The 26,315-nt window shown below is 38.2% G+C and overlaps 1 protein-coding gene across 1 annotated transcript; it reads left to right on the forward strand.

Annotated features, from left to right (window-relative positions):
- The first annotated feature begins 694 nt into the window (after positions 1–694).
- On the forward strand, positions 695–20,537 carry LOC137491079 (NACHT, LRR and PYD domains-containing protein 3-like). The gene is made up of 12 exons (XM_068220151.2): positions 695–815; positions 2,168–2,279; positions 2,453–2,560; positions 3,737–3,841; positions 3,987–4,041; positions 6,440–6,635; positions 6,731–8,498; positions 15,396–15,569; positions 15,683–15,856; positions 17,377–17,550; positions 18,721–18,767; positions 18,938–20,537. Exons 2-12 carry the CDS (start codon positions 2,236–2,238, stop codon positions 19,462–19,464), a joined length of 3,372 nt encoding a protein of 1,123 aa, XP_068076252.2. The 5' UTR covers positions 695–815; positions 2,168–2,235; the 3' UTR covers positions 19,465–20,537.
- Positions 20,538–26,315: the final 5,778 nt, after the last annotated feature.

Genomic DNA, 26,315 nt, shown 5'->3' on the forward strand with positions numbered 1-26,315 from the left:
TTTTCTTTTAGGGGATTCTGCCTATCCTCTGTCACACTGGCTGATGAAGCCTTATCCTGAGGGAAGAGGAGTGACACCTGAACAGATTAAATTTAACCACCGCTTAAGTCAAGCTCGAATGACTGTAGAGCGTGCTTTTGGGCGCCTGAAAGGACGCTGGCGTTGTCTGCTAAAGCAATGTGAGGCCCACATTACTCTTGTTAGTCGTATAGTCTCTGCTTGTTGTGTGCTACACAACTTCTGTGAAGTACGCAATGAAGAATTCTATGGGAGAGATGATGTAAGAGAAGAGGAAGAACAATCACAGGATGCAAGACCTCAGGAACAGGAGAATGTTCAAGGCAATAACGTCAGAGATGCTCTTTGCAGATATTTTTCAAGAATATGAATGTGTACATCATTTCCAAAATCCAATAAACATTGTAAGATATAGAATGTTAGAAATTTAAATATGAAAGCTCACCTAATAAAAATCGCCACAAGTGGTTTCTAAAAGAAGATAATTTGAAGAATGCTGAAAAACTAATCACTATATTCTTTATAGACATCTCAGATTTAATCTTAAATACTTTTTTATTCTAAAAAATATTCTATGAACACAGTTTTGCTCAGAGAAACTACTAAGATATTTTCAGCTCCAGTGGTTTGTGTGCTGCCCACAGTCAGGAGAATCTCATGAATCACACCGCCACACGGTGGAGCCAGTAATATTTCAGGATATACCTGTAGATCACACAGGTGTGTTTTAGTGAAGTGAAAGAGTGAAAGAGCTCAGATTGTGTTCCTGCTGCACAAGAGCGTCTGTACTTCTGCATGTGAGTTTAACACTTCTACATTACGCTGATTTGTGGAGATGATGAAGGGTTTATATGTGTGAGTGTGATTTAAATGTCTGATCCTGAAGATCAAATCCTCTAACTGATTAAATACGCTGTCAAAACAGTCATTTAAACATTATGTCAAAAAAACATTATTCCCATGAAAATGTTTGAGCTCTATATCAGGGTGACTTGATCATTTCAGATTATTCAGTAGAAAATATACCTCTTAGCATAGAGAGTCTTAAACTCAAAAGTAAAGTTAAACCAGACCTTCTAGTTAAACAGGAAGAAACTCTGCTGAAAAACAAGCGGATGTTCCTTACACTGTATTTAACACTTAGTTGTCAGCTGACATTTTAGTACATAATAACTAAATAATAATATTATTAATATGCTATAGCTGAGGTTATCTTGACATACTATTTTTATTTTACAGGTCCAATAAGGCTATTTTGGTTATTTCCAATAATACCTTTTTATCTTCTTGATTTATATTAACAAACTTGTGCTCAGTGAAACAATATAAATATTTTAAGTTTCAGTTGTTTAGGTTTTGTCTTGAGGACACGACCACAGTCAAGAGGTTTCTCACTGCAGAAGTGAAAAGAGAAGTGCCGAAAGTTTAACATCTATTTTATGTCTACTAAAAAGATGTTTTCACTGAAAAAAGTCATCACTAATAGTTTGTTATTAGACATTTTCTTCAGAAAACAACCATTTATTGGCTAGTGATAATAATCTTAAGATAAGATTTTAGAGCCCTCCTATAGCTAGACACTATCTTTGTATGCAATTCTTCAGACCTCTAATTTAGTGTTTTCAACTTACGTTTAAGGGTACAAGTTGCTGTTTTTAGTGTGTGAGTGTGATTGTTATATCATGGTGTAGTTTTATTCTCTCTTGATTTGATGAGGGCAACATTATTTGGTTGTGTTAGTGAAGATAGCATCCATACTGCTACATCAAGGTCATTTGTGTTCATGGGTGCATTTAGAAACACAGAAATATCAGGTTAGTTATTCACAAATTTGTCTTTAGTGGATGGGATGATAGTTCCAGCAGGGTGATAAATCTGTGCAGATCTGCTCATTTCAGGTATACACAGATTATAAAATAAGTGGCAGTTGCCTTATATGTGGCTTGAAACCAGCTAATTTGAGTCACATGTTTTGGGTTTGCCCTAGACTGGATCATGTCGTGTGCTTTGAATGATGTGAAATAATAAACACTATATAACAGTTCTGTCCCTCATCATGTGGTCTGTTTGAGTGCGGTGTTGTTAGTGAAGTGAGCATTGATTGCTATAAAGTGTGCTGTTCTTCATCTCAGTATATTGTCATCTCCAGGTGATGGTCAGCGGCTGATTGTTTTCTGAAAGCTCTGCTAATGTCTGCATTGGTGTTTTAGCTGCAGTATGGCAGAGGAGCGAGTAAAGGACTCTCTCTCAGAGAAACACAGGTATTGACTCTGTTTTTACACCATTATTTCAACATTACAACAGACAGATCTTCAGTCAACTATTAGTTTGTGCTGAATTAAACTGAACAAACTCATATTTGTCTGATAAACTCTTGTAAAGGAGACTGAAGTTTGTCCTGCAGTTTATTCCTCTGGTGTGTTTGTGTGTTCAGTGTGAGATCAGGATCACGTGTGTCCAGCTCTGTGTCTCTGAAGAGTGACTGGTCTAAAGGTGGTCGTCCTCCAGACCTCAGAGAGAAAACACCATCATCAGTCAAAAGGTATTTAGTGATTTTCATTATTGAACACACTTGGACTGTATTGAACATGTTATTGTGAACCAACAATCCAGAAAATAGAGTCATTAGTAAATGAATCAGTTGTTTGGATGAATCAAATGACTCAATGACTTTTGGTGAATTTAGACATTTACAGACACCTAGTGATGGTTTTAGTTTCTTATTCAGAGTAACTTTTATACAGGCAAGGGGACAAAACAGGAGTAATCAATCATAATCAAGGGTAATCCACAAAAAGTAATCCAATATCCAGACAGCTAACAATAAACACAGAAGATTAAACACAAACCAGCGAAACACGCTCTGAGTGTACATGAACGAGTAACACACCGCTAATCCACAAGAGTACTCCAGTAAACAGAGCTGATGGCTGATTTTGGAGCGCTGCTTCATGAAGCTTCAATACCTTTACATTTATTTTGTTGTAAATCAGTGGATCAGAGCATTTGACAGATCTATTGACAGCTCAGTTTAGCCAGTTCTGGAAAATGTTTGGTCGTCCCACACATCTTCCATTAAAGGATTATGGGGCCACTGTGCTCTGAGGAACCTTCAGTGCAGCAGAAATGTTTCTGTAACCTTGGCCAGATCTGTGCCTTGCCTCAAATCAGTCTCTGAGCTCTTCAGGCAGTTCATCTGACCTCATGATTCTCATTGGCTCTGAGATGCATTGTGAGCTGTAAGCTCTTATATAGACAGGTGTGTGGCTTTAATCAAGTCCAATCAGTGTAATCAAACACAGCTGGACTCAACTGAAGGTGAAGAACCATCTCAAGGAGGATCAGAAGAAATGGACAGCAGCTGAGTTCACAGCAAAGAGTCTGAACCATGTGATATTTCAGCTTTTCTTTATTAATAAATCTGCAAAAACGTCTACAGTTCAGTGTTGTTCTGTCAGTATGGGCTGCTGTGTGGACATTAATGAGGAAACAATGAACTTAAATGATTTTAGCAAATGACCACAACAGAACAAAGAGTGGGTCTGAATACTTTCTGTACGCACTGTAAGTCTAATCTGTTTAACAGACCTGATCAGCCTGACCTTGAGCTAAGAGTTACTTTCAATAATTGTCTCATCTGTCAGTCTTAATACAAGGTGTACTAAGGAGACTGAAGTTTGTCCTGCAGTTTATTCCTCTGGTGTGTTTGTGTGTTCAGTGTGAGATCAGGATCACGTGTGTCCAGCTCTGTGTCTCTGAAGAGTGACTGGTCAATGGGTCCTCCACCATACCTCGGAGAGAAAACACCATCATCTGCCCGAAGGTATTTTGTGTTTTACATTATTGATCACACATGGATTGTTTCAGGCATATTATTGTGAACCAAAAATTCAGTAAAGAGAATCACTTCTGAATGAATCAGTAGTGTGAATGAATCAAATGACTCAATGACTTTGACTCATTTACAGACACCTAGTGGCAGATTTAGTTTCTTATTCAGACAATCTCCAGTGGATCTTCCAGGTAGGAAAAACTCATTTAGATTCATATTTAAACTGTAAATATAACACAGAAAATGTTTACTGGAAAAGATCCTGCTTCAGCAACACATTTCATTTGTAACTGTTATTTTTCATGTAATTAAAGATGTTAAGAATTAAAAAGTATTTGTCAAGTGAGGAATAATTGACTGCAGTTCATTGAATTATTCGCGAATAGTTCACACACGTTACACATTTATTATGTATTATTTTCTAATAATTCAACAGACCAGAGTGGATTATTCAGCTATTTTTAGTACATGTCTAAACAATGATAGCCAGACCAAAAAAGGCTAAATTTAAGCTGATACACCTAAAATCTACTAAACATCTAACTATAGTCCAGAACTAGACTAGTCATCAAACACACAGATCAGACAGATTCACACTGCTGCATATCTGATGACTAGTCTAGTTTTGGGCTGTTGTTGAACATCTATTAGACCAGGGGTTTTCAAACTGGGGTCCCTGGGGGGCCGCCAGATGGCGCTAGGGGGGCCGCAAAGAAATTTTAGATCAATGAGCCCACATGGATGAATTTTGTGTCCCGCATCATTCTGAAGGTTAATATATTTTTATTATAATTTGAGCTCAAAAGTACTGCAAAAATAAAGCTTTATACTTATGTCATTTAAATGCAGTTGACACTTTCGTGACACAGGAAAAGAAGCGCAGCGGCCCGCCTCCGTGGACGGGGACTTTTATTGAATAAGCGCTTCTGGCCAGGCGCTTCCTGACTGTGATTTTTGGCGCTTGTCTGCTGCACCTGACGGCGTTTACCTTGCACTTACGCTTACCTCTTTTACGCTAAACAACTAAATGAATGCTCAGGTTTGACTGACTATATTTCAGTTAAAATACATGATCAATAAGAACATTATCGGTGGCTGAAAGCACTACCCTGTTTATGGCTTGCGTTCCTAAGTAACCGAGGTGCTGCGGAGTACGCGCCTCTCTGCGCAGGCTTCACTCATAGAGAACAAATAGCATTTTAAAGACACGGCACAACATTGCACCTCGTCCACAGCGCGACAGGATTTTACACTTTGCATTGTACAAATATCAGACAGTCCTCTTTGCAGCATGGCAAACAAACATATTAAAATTGTAAAGCAAAAAGTGCTGCAATAACAATGAATGGAGCTGTCATCACATCAGCGAGTTCTCAGTTTCACTCCTGTTACACTAATGACAGCTGGATGAGCTCTGCAGTGAATCTCTTACTCACATTGGTTCATAACTGGATGATTAAAAAAACTAAATTGTATACACACTGAGTAAAACCACTATAGCCTTTAAAAATTATAATGTATCTATTTGTATTATGTTATAGGGCTAATAATTATTAAATATTAAAATGTATTAGTGCTCTGTATTTAATGGAGCTCAACATACCTGATCAAATTTTAATACTCTGAATATAAATGCATTTTTGTTCCACTTTTTCCCATATTTGTTTGTGTAACTAATTTAAATGTAATGTTCAGTATTATTATTAATAGAACACACTGGTATGAACATTTTAAAGTCAGCAAAGCTTCTAAAATTATGCAAAGTAAAACTTGTGGCTCTTTGAACTTGAATACCCAATTCTAGATTGCATTTAGGAAATTATTTTTTTATCAGTGTAAGTCAGGATTGTCGACCTGAGTAAATTATGATGTGACGACTTGTACACAAAATATGGCTTGATGGAATAATCCAGTGAGAGCAGACCACAATGAGTACTGCGCATCAAGATTTGATCAATAGATTGAAGCACTAAAACCATGTCAACTCAACTAACATCTTACAAAAATTAATCCAGATAATGAATAATATAAATTTATTGAATAATATATAATAATATAAATGTTTTGAATAATACAATAAAAAAAATTAAGTACAGTTGTTAATTTGAGGGGGTGGCGTCATTTTTATTTTTGGGGGGTCCCCAAAAGAATTCGCCCTACACAAAGGGGCCCTCAGCTGAAAAAGTTTGAAAACCCCTGTATTAGACTTCTTTTAAATAAAAATGTAATAATTGAAATCTGTTCCAGACATTTGTCAGGTTTTTGTCCTCAATCTTTTCCTGTGTGTGAAACTAGTTTCTCATAAATCCAAAGCTTTCTGTTGTGTTTTGATGTGATGTTTGACTGTGAAGTTACTGGAATCATTCAGTGTAGAGATATGAAACTGTCATGTGCTCAAAATCTGCTTTAGCTGTGTGTTTATCTGAAAATATCAACACCTTACAAAGTTTATCAGCCAATCAGAATCAAGCGTTCAACAGACTCATATTATAATGTCTTTTTGTCTTTATTGAGTAGTTTGTGGACGCACAACTGTATGTTAATGAATGTTTTATTAAAATATTGATCTTCTCTTTTCTTCACTCATAGAATCTTGAGAGCAAAATGATCAAATTTCTGAAGAATCAACTGGAAAACTTTAGGAAAATCTTACAAGAAGAAGACAGAAAACAGTTTGTAAAGGAGTTTAATGAGAACAGAAGCAGAATCACAGAAGCAGCTCTTGATCTCACACTCTTCTTCCTGAGAGAGATGAAGCAAGATCAAGCTGGTGATACTCTCCAGGGTAAGAGACTCATGGGTATCTGTCAGACTGACACATACAAATATAGCTGGAAAAGTCAAGACTAAATCTCTCTGTTTCTTTGCTCCTGTGTTTAGGCGAGCTGTTCTTCAATAATCAGCTTAAATGTAGCCTGAAGAAGAAATATCAAAGTGTGTTTGAAGGAATTGCTCAGCAAGGAGACTCCACACTTCTGAATAACATCTACACAGATCTCTATATCACTCAGGGTGCGAGTGAACAGGTCAACACTGAACATGAGATCAGACAGATTGAAACTGCTTCCAGACGTCATCAGTCACTAGAGATACAGGTTGAATGCAAACATTTGTTTGAAGCAGCTGAACAAGACGAGCAGATCAGAACTGTCCTGACAAAAGGAGTTGCTGGCATCGGGAAATCAGTCTCTGTGCAAAAGTTTGTTCTGGATTGGGCTGAAGGGAAAGAAAATCAAGACATCAGCTTCATATTTCCTCTTCCATTCAGAGAGATGAACTTAAAGGAGAAAGAAAGACAAAGTTTAAAAGACCTCATAACTCAGTTTTTCCCAGAGACTAAAGGACTGAACCTTACAAGAAGCACACGATTCAAAGTCCTGTTCATCCTTGATGGATTGGATGAATGTCGTCTTCCTCTGAACTTTGCTGGTAATGAGACGTGTCATGATGTATCTTCAGCAGTCTCTCTGGATGTTCTCCTGACGAACCTCATCAAGGGAAATCTGCTTCCTTCTGCTCTCATCTGGATCACCAGCAGACCAGCAGCTGCCAGTAAGATTCCTGCTGACTGTATCGACCGGCTGACAGAGATAAGAGGATTCAATGATGCCCAAAAGGAGGAGTACTTCAGAAAGAGACTCACAGATCAGAATCAGGCCAGAGAAATCATTGATCACATTAAACAGTCAAAGAGTCTCTTTATTATGTGCCACATCCCAGTCTTCTGCTGGATTTCAGCCACTGTTCTCCAGAACATACTGAAACTGAAACACAGGGCTCATGCTGAAACACTGCAGGAATCTCCCAAGACTCTGACACAGATGTACACACACTTTCTCCGCTTTCAGATCCAGCAGAGCAGAAGAAAGTATGATGGAGAAAACACAGCAAATGCTTCCTGGGATCCAAAGCTCATCCTTTCACTGGGGAAACTGGCCTTCCAGCAGCTGGAAAGAAACAATGTGATCTTCTATGAGAGCGATCTGAAAGACTGTGGCATTGACGTCTATAAGGCATCGGTGTACTCAGGCATGTGTACCCAGATCTTTAAGGAGGAGACGGGAATCATTCTTGGTACCATGTACTGCTTTCTTCACTTGAGCATTCAGGAGTTCATTGCAGCCCTTTATCAACATCTGATTCTAGACAGAGACAAGACACAAGCAGAAAAAAGCAGAGATGAGTCCATGATTGATTTGCTGAAAACTGCAGTGGACAAGGCTCTGGAAAGTGAGAATGGACATCTGGACCTTTACCTTCGCTTCCTTCTCGGTCTGTCACTCCAGTCCAATCGACAACTCTTACGAGGCCTGTTGACACAGCAGGATGACAGAGACCAGAGCAAAAATAAAATAATAGCCTACATCAAGCAGAAACTTGAAGGGAATCTGTCTCCAGAGAGATCCATCAATCTGTTCTACTGTCTGAATGAACTGAACGACCAAACTCTGCTGAAAGAGATTCAGTCTCACCTCAGTAGTGGAAGTCTGTCATCTGCTCGCCTTTCACCTGCCCAGTGGTCTGCTCTGGTCTTTGTGTTGTTGACCTCAGAGGAGGAGCTGGAGGAGTTTGAGCTTCAGAAATTCCAGAGATCAGACGAGTGTCTCATCAGACTATCAGCAGTCATCAAAACCTCCAAAAGAGCTCTGTAAGTCAAAGTGCTTCTTTTTTTTTCATCTAAGTAGTAGACATTTCCTGAATTTAAATAATACAGTATATTATGTTAATGGTCATGAGATTTAGGTCATGACCGAAAGGACAAGATTTTGGATACAAGCAGCCAAAATGAGTTTGCTTTGCAGGGTTGCAGGGCGCACCCTTATAGACAGGGTCTGGAGCTCTGCCATATGGGAGGAACTCAGAGTAGAGCCACTGCTCCTCCACATCGACAATTCAATTCATCTTTATTTCTATAGCACTTTTACAATGTAGATTGCATCAAAGCAGCTTCACATAGAAGATCATAGTAAATTGAAACAGTGTCAGTTCAGTTTTGTGTTGATGTTCAGTTTAGTTCAGTTCAGTGTGGTTTACTTTTCACTGCTGAGAGTTCAAACACTGAACAGCAGAAGTCAGCTGAGTTGGCTCGGGCATCTGTCCCACCGGGAGGAGGCTTTGGCGAAGACCCAGGACACGCTGGAGGGACTATGTCTCTCAGCTGGCCTGGGAATGCCTCAGGATCCACCCGGAGGAGCTGGTGCAAGTGTTTGGGGAGAGGGAAGTCATGACATCATGTTAATGCACATGAACAATATTGATATCAACTAAACTGCAAAATACATTAATAATTGTTCATTATGTAATGTTTTAGTGTTTTTTAAATAACATTCAGATTCAGGTTTTGGCAGTTGTTGTTTAAGGGATAGTTTACCCAAAAAGTGAATTTACTAATTCTTACTCACTCTTTATGGTTATAAACCTTTCTAAAACTTTGTTTTCTCCTGTTGAACATAAAAGAAGATAATTTGAAGAAAGCTGAAACCTGTAACCATTGACTTACACACCAGTTGTTTTTCCTACCATGCAGGTCAATAGCTAATGGTGTTTAGCTGTCATAAAAAGACATGGCGATGATTGGGAGGTCATGATCGTAAGGGCCGATTGAGGGACTTTGGCCAGGACACCGGGGTTACATCCCTGCTCTTTACGAATAAGTGCCATGGGATTTTTAAAGCCCACACAGAGTCAGGACCACAGTTTAATGTCTCATCCGAAAGACGGCGCCCACTGACAGTGTAGTGTCCCCTTCACTTTTACTAGGGCATTAGGACTCACACAGACCACAGGATGTGTGCCCCCTGCTGGCCTAAATAACACCGCTTCCAACAGCAACCTAGTTTTCCCATGTGGTCTCCCAGCCAGGTACTGGCCAGGCTCAGCCCTGCTTAGCTTCATGGAGTAATCGGTCTTGGGCTGCAGTGTGATATGGCTGTTATCATCTAAATTGCACACAAGTCAGCTATAAAATGATACAGCACCTTTGAAGTCCTTTCTGGACTGGAGTGGAATGATCACACTGATGTTTTCTCCTTTCTGTCTATTTTGACTCATATCTATGCTGATAATTATAAGGTAACAATGACACAGACACACACTCATACACTATGGTCAGTTTTGTTCACCCAATTCACCTATACCAAATGTCTTCACACTGTGGGGTAAACTGGAGCTGGGACTCAAACCAGCGACCTTCTTGTTGTTAGGCGAAAGTGCTAATCACTGAACCATTGTGACACCCTCTTTTTTATTATCTTCTTCTAATCATGCAGGCAGGCAAAACAAATGCAAGAGGTGGATCTAGGTTTAGTTCTAATGTTAAATATAATCCATACACAAAGAAAATGCCAGAGCTGAAGAGCAGAAAACACAAGCAAGAGAAACACACACACATACAGCAAACTATGATCAACACATAATGACTGAAACAGAGCAGCTTAAACACACAGAGACTAGTGAGTTAGCAAGGGGGTGAATAGTAACTGGGCAAGTAAGATGGTGAAAACTGGGGTGAACACAGAGAACACAAGGACAACACAACAGTACAAGGACAGGACAACCAGGACCGTGACACAGCTCCCTTCTAGGAGAAGATTCCAGATAATCCTCAGAGTTCAGCAGCTGAAGGTGTTACAGTGGACAAGGGTGATGGGGGAGAGGAAGGTTAATGAAACCATGACAGAGTACAGGACAGATGGTGAGGGGGAAACTGACAAGCAGGTGGACAGGGAGGAGGACAAAGCCAAGGCAGGGACTACTAGACAGTAAACCAGAGCAGATCCTGTATATCTGACCTTTTATCTCAAAGGTTTTAGAGAGGATTGTGTCTGTACAGCTGAATGATTTCATGTTTAATAATTACGTTTTTGATATATTTCAGTCAGTTTAGAGCTGGTCATAGCACAGAGTCCGCTCTATTGTGGGTTTCAAATGATGTCTTGCTGGAGGTTGGTTCAGGTAGCCCTGTTCTTTTATTATTGGATTATTCTATTATTGGATCTCACTGCTGCTTTTGATACAGTGGATCATGACATCCTCATTGATCAGCTTAGAGAACACACTGGTATCCAGGGTCTAGCCTTGGACTGGTTCTCTTCATATCTGAAGGATAGAACTAAATCAGTCAGTTTGGGCAACTCTTGTTCTTCTGTCATTCAATTAATGTGGGGGTTCTGCAGGGCTCGATGTTGGGTTCAGTTTTGTTTTCCCTTTACTTATTTCCAATGGGAGTTTTTTTTGAAAAGCATGGCATAAATTACCATCTATATGCTGATGACTCTCAAATCTACTTCCCCAAAAGATCTGAGGATCAATCCTCTCTTCAGGCTTTGTTTAATAGTTTGGCTGATATGAGAGATTGGAGAACTCAGCTGCCAGGCTTTTAACAGGCACAGAAAAGGCACATTACACCTGTACTGGTTTCTCTACACTGGCTGCCAATTCAGTACAAAGTACTGCTGTATGTTTATAAATCCCTCCATGGCCTCTGAGTATATTTCTAAGCTGATTAATATACACCAACCCGTGAGATCTCTTCACACTAAGGATCGACTCTATTTGCAAGTTTCACGATCATGCTTGATATGTGGAGGTGATAGAGCTTTTTTAGTAGCAGCTTCAAGACTTAACCGTCGCAGTTCTCGGCGAGTGGTAGAAACTGGAAATTGCGATATAGCAACCACTTTAGCTTCTACTGGACGTACTTTTCCCTGTCCAGCCTCCTTTCCAAGATATGTGACTGTGGCTTGACCAAATTCGCACTTGGCCAAGTTCAACGTAAGAGATGCCTTTAACAGTCTTGTAAAAACTGCTTTTAACAACGAAATGTGTTCACACCAAGTCATAGAATAGACTACCACATCATCAAAGTAAGCACTACAATTTGGTAAATCACCTAGAACTAAGTTTACAAGATGTTGAAATGTTGCGGGTGCATTTCGAAGTCCAAAGGTCATAGATGTATATTGTGCAAACGAGTCAGGTGTAACAAATGCAGAAATATCTGAAGCTTTGTCAGTAAGAGGAATTTGCCAGTAGCCTTTGAGCATGTCCAATTTTGTAACAAAACGTGCTGTACCAACATTGTCTACACAATCTTCCATTCGTGGTAACGGGTAACTATCCGCAACAATAACAGAGTTAACCTTTCTATAATCTGTACAAAATCTGTATGTACCATCAGTATTTGGTACTAACAGACATGCCGAACTCCACGGACTATGGCTAGGTTTTGCCAAATTATTTTCTAACAAATAGTTTACTTCCTTGCACATCAATGATCGTTTATTTATGTTTGAACGATAAGCATGCTGCTTAATAGGATGGGCTGTACCCACATCAATATCATGTTTTAACACATTTGTTTGTGTTGGAACATCGTGAAACACACCATTGAATTCAAATATTAAAGCAATAATATCTTTTCTCTGGTCACAAGACAGATGCTTCAGATATGAATTGAGATCACTGAAAATGTCAGAATTTTTCAGCCTCACACATTGTTGAGTGTGACGAAGTACTACATCATCATCATCAGCATCCCGATTCTCTTCAAAAGATGACTGCGTGACTGTAATGGTAGGAACAGCAGGTTCAGTGTTTGACACGGACGAGTCTTTTCCGAGTGTCTCTTTTGCATGATACGCTTTAAGCATATTTATGTGACACACACGAGTTTTACGTTTCCGATCAGGCGTAAGAATAATGTAATCTGTTTAGCTGATATTCTTTTGAACTATGTAGGGACCTGAAAAACGTGCAGAAAGTGAAGAGCCAGACACCGGTAGGAGTACTAACACTTTATCACCCGCAGTGAATGATCGTACAACCACTTTCTTATCATATTTACGTTTCATGCCTTTCTGTGCAGTAGTTAGTGCATCTTTAGCAAGGGTACACGCAGTGTGTAAGCGTTCACGAAAATTACTGACATAATCTAGTATGTTCGTTTTTGCACTGGAATCAACCGATTACATTCGCTCTTTCAAGACTTTTAAAGGACCTCTTACCTAATGAGCAAAAACCAGTTCTGCAGGACTGAATCCAAAAGATTCTTGTACCGTTTCTCGAGTAGCAAACAACATCAGAGGAACACCTTCCTCCCAATCTTTCTTTGTACTCAGTATTTTCGCAACATAGACTTTAACGTCTGATGGAAGCGTTCAAGTGCACCCTGGCTTTCAGGATGGTATGCACTTGACACTCGATATTTGATCGCAAGTGACTGTAAAGTCTGTTCAAAAAGTTTGGAGAGAAAATTTGTTCCCTGATCAGTCTGGATAACCTGAGGTAAACCAAAGGTAGAAAAGCTTGATTAGTGCTTTGATGATTACAGGTGCTGTGATTTTTCTAAGAGGTATAGCCTCTGTAAATCTAGTTGCAACACACATTATTGTAAGCAAAAACTGATTACCTGACCTTGTCTTAGGCAACGGTCCAACACAATCCACAAGTATGTGCTGAAATGGTTCACTCACTACTGGAATAGGAATCAAGGGTGCAGGTGGAATTATTGGATTCGGCTTCCCTACTACTTGGCATGTGTGGCAAGCGCGACAATACTTCACCACATCTTTCTTTAAACCAGGCCAAAAGAAGTGCCTTAGAATCCTATCGTAAGTTTTTGTGATCCCTAAATGACCAGCAAACTGATGATCATGTGCAAGATATAACACATGCTGGCGGTAAGGAGTTGGAACAGCAATTTGATACACTGCATCCCACTCCAGATCATCATCCGCACTCAGAGACCATTTTCGCATCAATAACTCTTTGTCCATGAAAAATGTACTCTTTGCCTTTTTGTTCTCAACACCTGATACAGCACCATTAACAAGTGACACAAGAGACTGGTCTTCTTTTTGAGCCATAGTAATTCTCTCAAGAGACACGGGTAACTGTAACAGATTATTGTCAGTCACATCAACATCAGCCTTTCCTGCCTGATTTTTCAATGAATCCTCAATAGTGAAATTTTCACCAGCCAAAAACGGAGAGAAAAAAGAATCAGCCAATTCAACCACATTTCTCATCTTGCGTGACTGTGCGCGCGTGACTGCGCATGCGAGAAAAATTTCTGGATCTGAACAGGAGTCTAATTGGATACTTACATCTGGCTTATCTAGAACCTCCAACACAGGTGTTACCTTTCCTCCAGCCAAATCATTGCCAAGGATGAAGTCAATGCCTTTTACAGGTAGTGACGACCAAACTGCAACTCGAACAAATCCTGTACATAAATCACTTGTTAAGTGTATACGATGCAGCGGTGCTGTAATACAAGTCATCTCAATTCCTTGAACTATTACATTAGATCCACAGTAGGTGTTGCCAGATAACTGTTTGTCTGCTACAATAAAACACTGCAGCGCACCAGTGTCCCTAAGTATTTTCACTTTCACCCTTTCATCGCAATTTTCTGATAAGGAAATGAATCCTTCTAAAATGAAAGGTTTGTACTTGTCATCAATGTCATTGTTTTTGTTATTGTCAGGAATCTTAAAAGCAGTGTGAGTGTTTAAAAACCCTACACTTTTAACTTGTGATTGTTGTTTTCTTTTTAAAACCAAGCAATCGGAAATGACATGACCTTGTTTTCGACAATAAAAACAGGCGTTCCACAGGAACGGTGCTCTTTTTAGAACGACTAGGTTGAGATTGAGCAATTTGTGATTTGTCTGAACGTACTGGTGCAAAGACATTCTTGTGTGTTAAAATGAACTCATCAACCAAAACAGCTGCATGTGAAAGAGAATTAACTTTCTGTTCATTCAAGTACACAACAACACGGTCGGGCAAGCAATTTTTAAACTCCTCTAACAATATTAGTTCCTGCAGTGACTCCATATCATTCACTTTGCTAGCTGTGCACCATTTATCAAATAGTAGCCTTTTCTCTCACGCAAATTCAACAAAAGTCTGTGTACCATTCTTTCTACAACCTCTAAAACGCTGTCTGTAAGCTTCTGGAACTAGCTCATAAGCTCTTACAATTGCAGACTTCACACAATCATACTTTAAACTATCTTCTAAAGATAAAGTTGAGCATACCTCCTGAACTTTACCGAGTAATTTACATTGCAATAACAATGACCAAACATCCTTAGGCCAGTGCAAAGAAGTAGCTATTCTCTCAAATGCAGTAAAGTATGAATCTACTTCTGATTCTCTGAATTGTGGTACCAAAAGCAAGCTAGCTTTCGACTGCACCGGCTTCCTTTTAAAGTGGGGAAGTCTGCTTGTGATTGGACAATGATGATGTCATCGCAAATGGTAATGTTGACTGGCATCTAGCTTGGCCAATAGGTAGATGAGCTGGGCGGACCTAAAGAAAATGATAGGTAGAGAAGGAGGGAGAGAGAAAAAAAATACAAACAAACACAGGCACAGATACTGAGCCATAACAATAGACATACATAATATTTAAAGCTAAAATCAGCAGATGTGCTCACTAATTAGTGAAGTTAAACCAGTCAGTACAGTCAGATGTGCTTCAGACTATTAAACACTCCAGATCAACATATACATATTGTGTTTATCCTCTACACAGGCTACAGTGCTGTAAACTCACTGTTCGGTCCTGTGAGAGTTTGTCTTCAGTTCTACAATCCTCAAACTGTGTGCTGAGAGAGCTGGACCTGAGTAACAATGACCTGCAGGATTCAGGAGTGAAGCTTCTCTCTGATGGACTGAAGAGTCAACACTGTAAACTGGAGATACTGAGGTCTGAGTTTAAACACCTGATTGATTGATTGATTGATTGATTGATTTTTTGTTTTGTTACATCAGACAGATCACATTAACAGTGTGTTTTTAATAATGTGGGCTCTTTCTCAGATTGATGACATGTAAACTCACTGCCGATTCTTGTGAGAGTTTGTCTTCAGCTCTACAATCCTCAAACTGTGTGCTGAGAGAGCTGGACCTGAGTAACAATGACCTGCAGGATTCAGGAGTGAAGCTTCTCTCTGATGGACTGAAGAGTCAACACTGTAAACTGGACACACTGAGGTAAATGATTCTCCACTCTACAATAACTACAGTCAGACAGTTTCATATTTGAGCTCTTCATGCTTGAACATGTTAACCCTGGGTCATACTAAACCCCAGATAACAGGAATTATGGTTCATCAGTAATTGTGTTTCACACTGCTCATACTATACCTGTAGTTAACCCTCAGGGGTCTGAGGTGATTTTGGGACCCCTGAGATGTTTTAACATGCCCTGACATCTGTGCTGATTTCAGCTACTTATTACACAGAACTGGTCAACATGTGTTTTATTTGTGTTCAGCACAAACTGAGCTACAATAATATGTGGGAAATATTGATCTCAGCTGTATGTGTGAGTGACAATGCTCATGAATAATTCACACCTGAGATACAACAGACACTCCCCCACTCACCCATCAAGGGCAGTGTACAGCAATGTCCATCTGCAGAAGCTAGCCCAAACTCAATGCTTGTTGTGTTACTGCTGTGTGACCATGTAAACACTCTGGGTGAACAATATACAGTGCTCAGCATATATAAGTACACCCCTCACTAATCTCTCTTTTACATTCATATTTTAATAGGAAGCTCTACAGTATTATATTTGTGCATATACAATAGATTAGCCAAATCTGGAGCTCATCTAACATAATAACTCATGATAACGGTCCAAAAACAAGTACAACCACATCTATGTGCTATAGAAGAATATTAAATACAACATGTAAAAAGAGCAAAATTAACAATAAAACATTTAGCTGAAATTTAGTAGTTTTTTTTTGCAGTTTTTAGCCTGAATTTAATTGTATTATCTTTCAATTTCTGATTATGTTTGGTGACTAAAATATGATGTTCATAAATAAATCAGTTTAACAAATGTGTTCTGTTTAAATGCAGCAGAATACACTGCCTATATTGACTGAGAAATGGAGGAAAGTCTTGGTTTTCAGAATGGGCTGTCCTCCATTATGCTGAGCGCTGTATGTGACTTATACAGCCGCACATATAATATATATTTGAAATGGTGTAAAACGTGTTCGCCAAACTCTCTTGTGCATTAATCCAGCATTTAATAATCATTTCTGAATGAGTCTGAGACACTGAAGTAGAGGAATGACAAACGCTTTAAACACAAGAATAAATCAGATTTAAACATGAAAAACAATTACTGTAAATCTAAATCATATTTGAAGAGCTTTAATATAGATTTCACTAATAGTTGCAGTCTCGGTTCACTGTTTGAAAACTTTACCAGGTCCAACAACAGTAAAATAACTAAAATATATATAATAACATGTGTAACATGTGTCATGCTCTGTACACTTCTACAGATGATGTCGAGTCCTTGTTGAGTGTGTGTGTGTGTGTGTGTGTGTGTGTTTGCTGATGCGAGGGCTCGATCATTAAGGAGAGCTGATCAGGATGTGTGTGTTCATCACTGCTGTTGACATGAGCAGAAACAGCAGTCAGCATCTTCACAACACAAAGAGATGTGTGATTGTCCAACTGTGTGATGTGGACTATTGCTGTGTTTGTAGATTGTCTGGCTGTATGGTGACAGAGGAAGGCTGTGGTTTTCTGTCTTCAGCTCTGACTTCAAACCCCTCACTCCTGAGAGAGCTGGATCTGAGCTACAATCATCCAGGAGATTCAGGAGTCAAGCTGCTCTCTGAACAACTGGAGGATCCAAACTACACACTGGACAAACTCAAGTATGTGGAGCAGCACTGCCTTTTTTATTGTGAATACAGATACTTTGATACTTCACTGCTCTTCTAGTGTCCAGATATGAATCAAAGCTGTTAAATATGTCAGTGCACTGGGGCAGTTCTCACATTAAGCGTGATATTATATCTCATATTAACACTGTACAGTTTCAGCATTGTAGTTGAGCAGTGAAACTTGTTCTCTACATTTCTGCTGAAGAACTGTACAGTATCAGGTCAGAGATGTGTGTGTACTGTTCTCCAAATACGTCCTGTGTATACTTTAACAGCAAGTTAAACTCTCCCTCATGAACTTCACAGACACAGAATGTCCTTTATCACACTTTAATAAGGGCGGAGTAAAACTATAAACAGGAAGAAAATAAACAATATAAATTTACATTCACAATGTGGACATAACAAAGATGTTTCTGGCAAATATCTCACATATCTTGTAATCTGGCTCTTTTCTGCTTCTAAACTAACATGAACACAAAATATCAGGCAATAAAAGTGATCAGCAGACAGTGATGCTGGTTCTGATATAGTCCAGTGACAATCACATGTTGAACAAACTCAAATAAAGCAAATGACAAAAAACTCCTAAACTAATCCTTTATAACTGAAGTATTATGAACAATAAACAGAACACAAACCCACGAAGCTTCCAAAGGGCGAGGAGGACTGCAGATTGGTCTGGATTCACTGCTCTCCAACTTAGCAATGTTTGGAGATGATGAAGAGGCATTTGACAGAAGATGAAGATCTCCATCATATTTCAAGTCATTTAACACTGAATTCTGCTTTATTATTGTGCTGCGCTTTTGTCAATTGATCATTGAATGAATCCTTCAGTCTTTATATCTGTCTGTTTCTGTGTTTCCATTCTGTTTTCTGTTTCCACATCTGATCTAAAAGCTCTGTGTGTCATTCAGAAGCTGATTTGACAGCTCCACACACACTCATGTTGTTTTACTGCAGTTATTAATGCACTGAGATCAGCCAATCACAATCCAGCATTCAGCACACACTCCACATGTCTTATTGTGTGTGTGTGTGTGTGTGTGTGTGTGTGTGTGTGTGCGTGCGTGCGTGCGTGCGTGCGTGCGTGCGTGTGTGTGTGTTATAAGCTGATGTTTGTGTACTGACTGAATGTCAATCTGTGTGTGTTTACAGTCTGGATCATGGAGGAGAGAAGAGGATTACAGCAGGACTACACAAATGTAGGACTACACACACACACTCTTATACACTGTCTCAAACACACACACACCCATGTACATGATCACACAATCAGACACACACACACACACACACACACACACACACACACACACACACACACACACACACACACAGCTGTGGTTGTAAATGTGTGTGTTCTTGTGTTCAGATGTCTGTTTCCTCACTCTGGATCCAAACACAGCACACACTCGACTCATTCTGTCTGAGGAGAACAGAGAGGTGAAGAGTGTGAGAGAGAATCAGCCGTATCCTGATCATCCAGACAGATTTGATCATTATCGTCAGGTGTTGTGCAGAGAGAGTGTGTGTGGACGCTGTTACTGGGAGATTGACTGGAGTGGAGATTATGTGTTTATATCAGTGTCATATAAGAGCATCAGGAGGAAGGGAGGAGGTGCTGAGTGTGTGTTTGGACGTAATGCTCAGTCCTGGAGTTTGATCTGCTCTTCCTCCAGTTTCATATTCAGACACAATGACACACACACTGTTCTCCCAGTGAAGCCGCTCAGCAGGAGAATAGGAGTGTTTGTGGATCACAGTGCAGGAACTTTGATCTTCTACAACATCTATAGAGACACAATGAGCCTCATCCACTCAGTCCAGACCACATTCACTGAGCCGCTCTGCCCTGGGTTTAGGCTTTATTATCCTGGATCATCAGTGAAACTGAGCTGAAGACTGATGAGAGATTTACCCAGAATCCTCTGCAGGAGCAGACAGCAGCTGTGTGTGTGTGTGTTCTTGTTTTTATATCCCGGTGGGGACTTAAACCTGAATGCACACCGCCTCATGGGGACTCATGTCACCGTGGGGACCTAAATTGAGGTCCCCACGGGCAAAGCCTCACTAGCCCCTCCCAAATGGTGTTAGAACACACCCCATGCATTTTCTCTAATGTCCTCTTGGGGATCATTTTCAAGAGAATATTCTGTGTGACTGTGTATCTATGCGCCCCTGGGGGTCACACAGAATATTGCAGTCCCCACCACTTCATTGTTCTGGAAAAGTGTGTCACTTTGTCTCCACTCTATAGCGCCCCCTTACTTGTCTTCAATTATTACATTAACTGTTGATGGACCAGCATAAAAACTATTTAATACATTACATTACAAGGCATCAACTGATTAGAATATATTAGATATGTTAAAAATTATGCTCTTTATGCAATTTATTGTAGATCTAACAACAGATTCCAAATATCCATTATGTGTTCAGGATATAAATATCCATTATTGATAAATAAATCAAAAGGAGCATAGCCAGTATTTCACTCTTGCATTAATACATTACCAGTTAAGGTTAAAATATTTTAGTGTGGTTTATTGTAATACTCAGTTCATATGCAATGGTATTACTGTATGCATCTATATTTAAAAAACTAAAGTTTGGCTTTGCCTAGATTAGCCTACATTTTATTAAAATAAACACAGGGTTTATTTCTTCCTTCAGACTTTAATGAGAAAATCACTATTGACTGTAAATGAGAACACAGAGAACAGACTTGTGTCCTTATGGAGACCTATAGCCAGGTTAGCTTGGAAGAATGAATGATGCGAGAACACAGAACATAAACAGAATATACCTGGCCCGGCTGAACCATGTTACTAATAAACATGGGTCAAAAAATTAAGTTTTGACCTACTGTTAGGTTGAATTGGTCGGCTACAGTAGGCTACATCTGTCTTTGTGAAGTTTAAGCATGTGAACAATGTGAAATAAATAGATCTGAATAAAGTTTAAAAACCTGTTCCAGCATCAAGACAGGGCTGCTATAGGGAATGAGCAAGTATAGGGGCAATGGCTGATTCAAGCATGCTATAGTGTCTGCGTTACACAAGGAGCAGCAAAAAGGCCAAAGTGCAGGACCGGTCATCACAGTACACAAGTTTTAGCTTAGTCCTTTTAGCAGAGCTGTCAATGGATATAGCATCTGCTTCAAGAGGGCCAGTACTTCTTACATCAGGTGCCTGGACATGATGGGCTTCTGCCATAAACATAGCAGCACATTGACTTCTGTGATTCCAAATGTTAAATGTCTACAGGGACCAAATCGTTATGGTTTTTTACCCTCACAAGGGTTACATAAATCCTGGAAATAATGAACAATGTCTCTTTATCACAATAGTCTATGGGAATTTACATGTACAGTAGATTTACATACATAAAACATTTTATTTCTAAGTTAAGGATTTCTGTATATTCTTTCAAGAATTATGGGAGTATTAAATTATGGAAGACACTTTTATGCCATCCTAAAGGTGGATCTAGCTTAAGAGAAGGCAGTAGCAACAGAAGTGCTGACATGGTTTCAGACCTTGTCTAGAACATTACAACTAAGTGTGAAAAGAGAGATAGTTTGCTTTTATTTTAAGGATGCCGTTAATGAGCTTCAAAATTAATAGACTGTTTCTCAGGACATCAAGGAGAACAACAGCTCTGAATCACTTTCTGTTCTGTTTTACACCTTTCATTTCAATCACTTCTAAGTATCTAAATAAACTGTGCATTTAAATAACACATTAATAACAGTAAACAACTTCAGTTACTTCTGGTGTTGTGTTGAAATCATTTGAAACTAGCAGGAAGAATCAGGTTCATGGACCTACAGTATGAGGCCATCTTTAGATGTCAGCTCTCTCCCTCCACACAGTAAAGTGTAGATAGGATACAAGGCCGGCCGGAACTGCAAATACACATCAATACAGAAGCATTTTTTATGACACTGTATAACAATAATTTATATTTTTACAGTACTGTGACGGTTAGGGTGGTTGTAGACATTAATGAAATACTATTTATTGGGTAATTTAATAGATAACATAAATCATATTCGTTAACTTCCGGCCACAAACGTATCTGATCCAGCAACAACCCCTCCACACTCTTGCTTCACTCGCTCTGCTGCTAGACTCTCTTTAAGAGCAGTGTAGGTGCTGTGAGGCTCTCTGGAGCTACCATCACGTAAGCTATTATACCTGCTCAGGAATATTATCACAAACCATTTCATTTTGCCACACTTTCTATTAGATAGGCCTGTGATGTGCTGGTATCAGTAGTTGAAGATGAACAAACCATTTTAAGGGCCTTGCATTTATTTAGGCCTGTTTGCCTTAAAGAATACCATAAAGATGTAGTTAGATGGTATTACATGCTCATATTAAATTGACTGGATATATTAAAGAGTTTTGATAATGATGTTCAGATAAGTTGCAATAAACAGTAGTTTATTCCCTTTTAATAATAAAGTAATGGATGTATGTAGGTGTGCATGGTCAATACATCACATCTAATACATTTATGTGGTCCAAAATGTTAAATTACCAAATGTTGGTATTATAATAAAACATAATGGACACATAATGGCAGTTTATTCCGCTATGGCGACCCCAATCAGGGACTAAACATGAATGAATGAATGGAAACATAATAAAACACATGTATTATGTACACCCTGACAGCAGGATCGAATGCCTTTATTTATTACAAGTGTTTGTAATAGTTAATGAATTTTTTTTTGTGAATTCTTTAATAGTTCTAAATGGGATCCATTTATTTATGTGTTGTCAGAATACAGCATTTAATAATAAGGGGGTTCTTTGTATCTTAATTATAACTTTTTTTCGTTAAGCTATTAAAATTCCCTTTAACCATAATGCATTTATTTAGTTAGAGCAAATATGTTCGGGTAATAAGCTGAATAATTTCGAGTAAAAGTTCGACTGACACATTAGAGCTGTCAGTGCAGCATTGCTGCTGAAGGCCATCCGCTGTGTATGCATGCGCCAGACTGCGGTTCAGTCGGCGACCCGCGCTAAAGCAGCGCGGGAGAGTGTGACATTACACGTGACCGGAGATTTTGCGTCCCCACCGCGACCATCCCCTCCCCCCCACACACACACACCTGCAACACAGCAGGACAGGGTCAAAGAGGATGCTGTGAGTAAAATCGCGAAGACGTCAACATGTCTGAAGGACAGGTAAGATGATTTGTACGATCACTTCAATATATTCGAATGTTTATGTTTATGTATTGTTTGCAACTATATTATATCATAAAAATCGCGTTATTTTATGTCTCAAGCGCTTTTGATAATCGGCATAATCTCGAAGCTGCTTTGCAGAAAGTACAGATTAATGTATCAAACTGACAATAATATTAGTTCGGGTAACTTTAACTGTAACGTTAAAGTTAGATTCTTACGATCGCGTTTTAAGCCAAACAATGGAATTGCTAAGAGATTTTGCAATTTAACTGTACATTAAACGTGTACTGTATTTGCGTACATTTACGTATAATCTTCGTTTACTTTTGAAATATTGTTTGAATTCATGTTCTTGCCAGACTGCATATTTTTACCAAGATGTTTTGATCATTGTTGTTATTGTTAACGTTAGCGGCCTGCACGTGCAGCAGGCCTCTGGCCAGGCAAAATCTATTTACTTTTATCCACAAAAATAGGAATGTTGTTCTTCAGTAATGCAAGAGACAATTTAAATTAATTCAGTACAATATTTCTAGTTTTATAAGGGAGTTTTCTAGATTAAAAAAATGCTAATTTTCAGTCAAATGTCATGAATATGTCTAGTCTTATTTCACAGTGTTGAATATTTAATTATTGTCAAATTATACTACAGTATTGCAGTTGTAATGACAGTATAAGGTAATGTTAGAGCATGATGTTTGACTGATTATCACACTTGTGCTTGCAGGACGATAAAAGTGACAGATACTCTGGATGCACAGGTAACGTTAAGATCATGAATTGTCCTGTTAGCTAGTACTCAAAATAATCCTTACATATAAGAATCATACTCCACTTTTTGAGCCAGACTAACCTGAGTTTAACTTTGTTAGAGCACAACCTTTAAATAAAAGAAATATCCAGCATAATCGTGCATTATTTTAATGGTTAACTAAACATAGACATTATTTTTTAAGTGTTCTGTGTGTTGTTGATAAGGCTTTTGCTAAGTCTTCTGGATTTGTTATCCTATAGTGATATTTATTTTAAGGGTTTTAGAACTGTAACTAGTACAAGGAAACAAACCAAAAATGTATTGAAGTTTTACTGAAAGGAATGTTTTACTTTAGTATGAACAGCCATATTGGCATTGTTCATTGTCAACCTGAATAACATTCCTGTCATCTGTGACAGAATTTGCAGTGGATGAGGTGACAGCTTGTGCTAAAGAAGAGACAAAAAGGTAAGCAGCCACTAGTGATTCATAGAACTGTATTTTTCAACATCTAAACTCTCCAAAGCCATCACAAGTCATTAGCCGCATTATGTTTTTTTATTATTCAATCAAAAATATTTAGTTTTAAAGTAAAATTAAGTATGTTGTAATTAAAGAATTAAAGATTTCAAATAAAAAACACGTTTAATTTTAAAAAATTGGCCAATGATAATAAAATATTTTGGATTACCACAATTTTCATTGCATACTCATTAATTTTGCTCTCTTTTCTGCTGTCTTTTATTGCACATCTAGAATCTTTGCTTGCAGGTTGAAAGATTTTGCTTGTGAGTTGAAAAGTTTTGAACCCTTGAATGCCGGGGTTAAATTTGTGTCTATTACTCAAACAAACATATGAAGTTTGACCAAAACTAGGTAGAATGCAATTAAAATTAAAATTAAAAAATTAAAGATTTAAAATGATAAAAAAAACATTTATTTAAAAAAATTCACACTGCAAAAAATAAACTATTGCCATGTTATGCGGTTACCACCAGATTAATGCATTGTGTGCTCATTTATTTTGCTTTCGGTTTTGTTTCATTTTTTGCGAATCTAAAATCTTTGCTTTTGAGTTGAAAAGTAGAGAGGTTTCCGGGCACTTTGTGTCAAGATGATTGATTGTTATTACCCTCATAAAAAGGTTGCTTCTATTTCAAGAAAAGGTGTACATTTTCACATGAAAGTTTTTTGACATGTTAAAAATCCGACAGTTTGTTTCGTTTTTCTGTCTTTCTTGTTTAGTTCAGATAAAAAGTGTTAAAACGTAATATTAAAACAAAAAACAAAACAATGTTAGAATTAAACTGTTAGTAGAGTAAATAATGTTAGTAAGAGTATTTGTTAAAGAAGAAACGGAGATGTATCTTACGGAGCCTCGGGGGAGCGAAATCCGTGTTTATTCCGTGTCTCTCTCTCCCTCCGGAGAAGAAAAAGCTGTCAAAAAGCGGGTGTGAAAACTCCGTGCGCGCGCGCATACATAGACCCTTAACTTACACAGCCAGATTTGAGATAGACTTTAAACCGTTTGAAACAAGTAAAAAAGTTTTTTTTTTTTTTTTAAAGTTAAGAAAAATAATTAAATAAAGAAAATAAATAAATAAATTCTTAAACGTAATGAAAACACATTTTAGGTTTTAAAAATGAGTCGAATAGTTTTAAACAAAACGACAGCTTGTAGCCTAAGTAATGCAAGTGAAATGTTTTTAAAATGTAAGTATATGTTAAGAAAACGAAGTAAGTTAGGAAAAAAAAAAGATTTAGTTGATCTTACGGAATATCCGGACTTAGATCCTCACTTGTTGCCTGTTAGAGAAGAAATGATGACAAAACTGAGTCTAAGACACCGCCCACCAAACTCCGCCTCTGTTTTTACTGCTCTGGGGGAGCAGTCAAAAATGCGACCACTCTCTCCTGATGTCAAATACAGAATGACTAAAACATGAAAAAACAATGAGACACACGTAACCCCGCCTCCAACCCCGCCTTTAACCACACCCCCAGATTCGGCCAACCAATCACGAAAAGGCAGAAAGGGGGTTGGTTCTAGGTTGAAACCAATGCTGAAAATAAAAATACAAAATGTTTTAAAACAATTTAACTAGTTAATAAAACATTTTAAACAAATAAATGTTTTTCACAAATACTTGTTTACTAAGTTTTATGAAAATAATAGGCCTATGTTTGAAAATGATTTGATAACTATGATCAATTGAATTTATGTGATAAAAAACAAAATAGTATGATATTGTTATAAGAGATTTGATTGTTTGTAAGTTTTTATTTATTATTTAAATAAGTATGTGTTATTTTCATTTAACATATTTATTTGTTTTGATAGAATGAATTATTATTTATTTTGTAAAACAGTTTAAAAGTGAATCTCCCTATTCACTCTTAGACGGACATACAGGCAACGCACGCAAGCATACGCGCACACACACTCTGTTGTCTAGTGAAACTTAAACACATATTGTCAAAACAACAATGTTTCATATTTTGTCAAAGAATACAAAATGTTATAAACATTACATTGAAGATGATGGTATAAATATGCACGATGCCATAACATTTTTGGTGTCGATATGTTTAAGCTGTTAATATCATTAAAAGAGGCAGTCTTATTTTATTAAGATCAATAATTTTGTTAGGATATTGAACCAACGATCGCTGACGTGATGCGAATGACTTTATTATACACTTTACACTTTCCCATTTGAAGATTTATCCGGTGTCATCGCGTCCTCAAGAGTTCGTTCTCCCATTCAAACTTTCAGAAACTTGGAAAA

This window comes from Danio rerio, chromosome 4 (assembly GCF_049306965.1).
Source record: "Danio rerio strain Tuebingen ecotype United States chromosome 4, GRCz12tu, whole genome shotgun sequence".
NCBI classification, from domain to species: domain Eukaryota; kingdom Metazoa; phylum Chordata; class Actinopteri; order Cypriniformes; family Danionidae; genus Danio; species Danio rerio.